We start from the raw sequence: 2,500 nt of genomic DNA, 5'->3' as shown, positions 1-2,500 counted from the left end.
GTTAAGCCTGGGTTGAGCCTGGGTTAAGCCTGGGTTAAGCCTGTGTGATAGCGGCTACAGGATGGCAGAGCTGCACCAGAGGCCGACCACACTGTGCTGCTGCCGTAAGGTCCTCCCGGCCTCCGGGGGGCGCTGCGGGGAGCTGGGCGGGGCCGGGCCGGGTCCCGGGGCGGGTCCGGATCCCGGGGCGGGGGGGCGCTGCCCCCCTTTGGACGTGGCCTCGGCCTCCAACTTCCACTGCTTCCAGCTGCGGCACCTCCACCTGGACCTGCGGCTCAACTTCGCGGTGAAGGAGATGAGCGGCTGGCTGGTGCTGGACCTGGCCCCGGTTCGGCCCGGGGTCCAGACCCTGGTGCTGGACTCGCACCCCTCCCTTCTCATCCACTCCATAGACTGTAAGGTGCCGGGGTCCGGGCAGGACGGGCCCGTCTCCCTCACCTACCGGGTCGACCCGTTCACCGACTACGGCTCGTCTCTGAACATCAGCCTGCCGGCGGCCGTGAAGCCCAGCAGGCTGTTCCAGATCACAGTCCGCTACACAACCACAGACGGACCAGCGGTAAGGAGGGAACCACCCAAAACCCTCTGAACCCCTCTGAACCTCCCTGAACCCCCTCTGAACCCTTCTGAACCCCCATGAACCTCCCTGAACCCTTCTGAACCCCTCTGAACCCCCCTGAACCCCCTGTGAACCCACTTGAACCCCCCTGAACCCCCTCTAAACCCTCCTGAACCCCCTCTAAACCCTACTGAACCGTCCTGAACCCCCTCTAAACCCTCCTAAACCCACTTTAAACCCTCCTGAACTCCCTCTAAACCCTCCTGAACCCTCCTGAACCCCCTCTAAACCCTCCTGAACCCCCCTGAACCCCCTCTAAACCCTCCTAAACCCCCTTTAAACCCTCCTGAACCCCCTCTAAACCCTCCTGAACCCCCCTGAACCCCCTCTAAACCCTCCTAAACCCTCCTGAACCCCCTCTAAACCCCCCTGAACCCCCTGTGAACCCACTTGAACCCCCCTGAACCCTCCTGAACCCCCTCTAAACCCTCCTAAACCCCCTTTAAACCCTCCTGAACCCCCTCTAAACCCTCCTGAACCCCCCTGAACCCCCTCTAAACCACCTTTAAACCCTCCTGAACCCCCTCTAAACCCTCCTGAATCCTCCTGAACCCCCTCTAAACCCCATCTAAACCCTCCTGAACCCCCTTTAAACCATCCTGAACCCCCTCTAAACCCTCCTGAACCCCCCTGAACCCCTCTAAACCCTCCTGAACCCCCCTGAACCCCCTCTAAACCCTCCTAAACCCTCCTGAACCCCCTCTAAACCCCCCTGAACCCCCTGTGAACCCACTTGAACCCCCCTGAACCATCCTGAACCCCCTCTAAACCCTCCTGAACCCCCCTGAACCCCCTCTAAACCCCCCTGAACTCCCCTGAACCCCCTCTAAACCCTCCTAAACCCTCCTGAACTCCCCTGAACTCCCCTGAACCCCCTCTAAACCCTCCTGAACCATCCTGAACCCCCTCTAAACCCTCCTAAACCCCCTTTAAACCCTCCTGAACCCCCCTGAACCCCCTCTAAACCCTCCTAAACCCCCTTTAAACCCTCCTGAACCCCCCTGAACCCCCTCTAAACCCTCCTAAACCCCCCTGAACCCCCTCTAAACCCTCCTAAACCCCCTCTAAACCCTCCTAAACCCTCCTAAACCCCCTCTAAACCCTCCTAAACCCTCCTGAACCCTCCTGAACCCTCCTGAACCCCCTCTAAACCCCTCTAAACCGCCTCTAAACCCTCCTAAACCCTCCTGAACCCTCCTGAACCCTCCTGAACCCTCCTGAACCCCCTCTAAACCCTCCTAAACCCCTCCTAAACCCTCCTAAACCCTCCTGAACCCTCCTGAACCCCCTCTAAACCCCCTCTAAACCGCCTCTAAACCCTCCTGAACCCTCCTGAACCCCCTCTAAACCGCCTCTAAACCCTCCTAAACCCTCCTGAACCCTCCTGAACCCCCTCTAAACCGCCTCTAAACCCTCCTGAACCCTCCTGAACCCCCTCTAAACCCTCCTGAACCCTCCTGAACCCCCTCTAAACCCTCCTGAACCCCCTCCTGAACCCCCTCTAAACCCTCCTGAACCCTGTGAACTCCCATCTAAATCACTTTCTACCTAAAAACAGTTATCAGTGATGTACTTAGTAGTTACTTGTGTTTTTCTTGGTGGATAACTGGCCAATCGTAGACGAGGTGATGTCACCTCCAGATGTTTATAGTTTGATATGAGAAAACGTTTCAGGATGTAAAACATCAGGTCAGACGCTCTGTCATGTCCAATCCTCCTCCTTCTTCGTTGGTGTCTAGAAACTCCAATAGGTGTGGAGTTAAAGTTATTTTTGAAAGCCAGAACCCTCAGCAGCTGGCCAAGTAATCAATGAGTCATTAGTATTGATCAACAGCCGATCAACCCCACAGATATATTATGGTCTGTCACCTCCGTGATTTC

General features: G+C 57.0%; 1 protein-coding gene across 2 annotated transcripts in view; it reads left to right on the top strand.

Annotated features, from left to right (window-relative positions):
* The window catches only part of rnpepl1 (arginyl aminopeptidase like 1), a 16,164-nt gene that overhangs the window by 700 nt on the left and 12,964 nt on the right, over nucleotides 1-2,500 (top strand). For both annotated transcript variants that reach the window (XM_071533933.1, XM_071533934.1), the window contains exon 1: nucleotides 1-559. This exon is cut by the window's left edge and continues 700 nt beyond it. In XM_071533933.1, the coding sequence (XP_071390034.1) occupies nucleotides 62-559 (498 nt within the window). In that variant the 5' untranslated portion in view covers nucleotides 1-61. The remainder of the gene's footprint in view (nucleotides 560-2,500) is intronic.

The sequence above is a fragment of the Centroberyx affinis genome, unplaced genomic scaffold (assembly GCF_046629955.1).
Source record: "Centroberyx affinis isolate AG114_WGS23_722 - 3 ecotype Tasmania unplaced genomic scaffold, CSIRO-AGI_Caff_v1 ptg002467l_1, whole genome shotgun sequence".
In the NCBI taxonomy this organism is placed as follows: Eukaryota; Metazoa; Chordata; class Actinopteri; order Beryciformes; family Berycidae; genus Centroberyx; species Centroberyx affinis.
The sequence above is the reverse complement of the archived record's forward strand: the minus strand, read 5'-3'. Positions and strand labels throughout refer to the sequence as shown.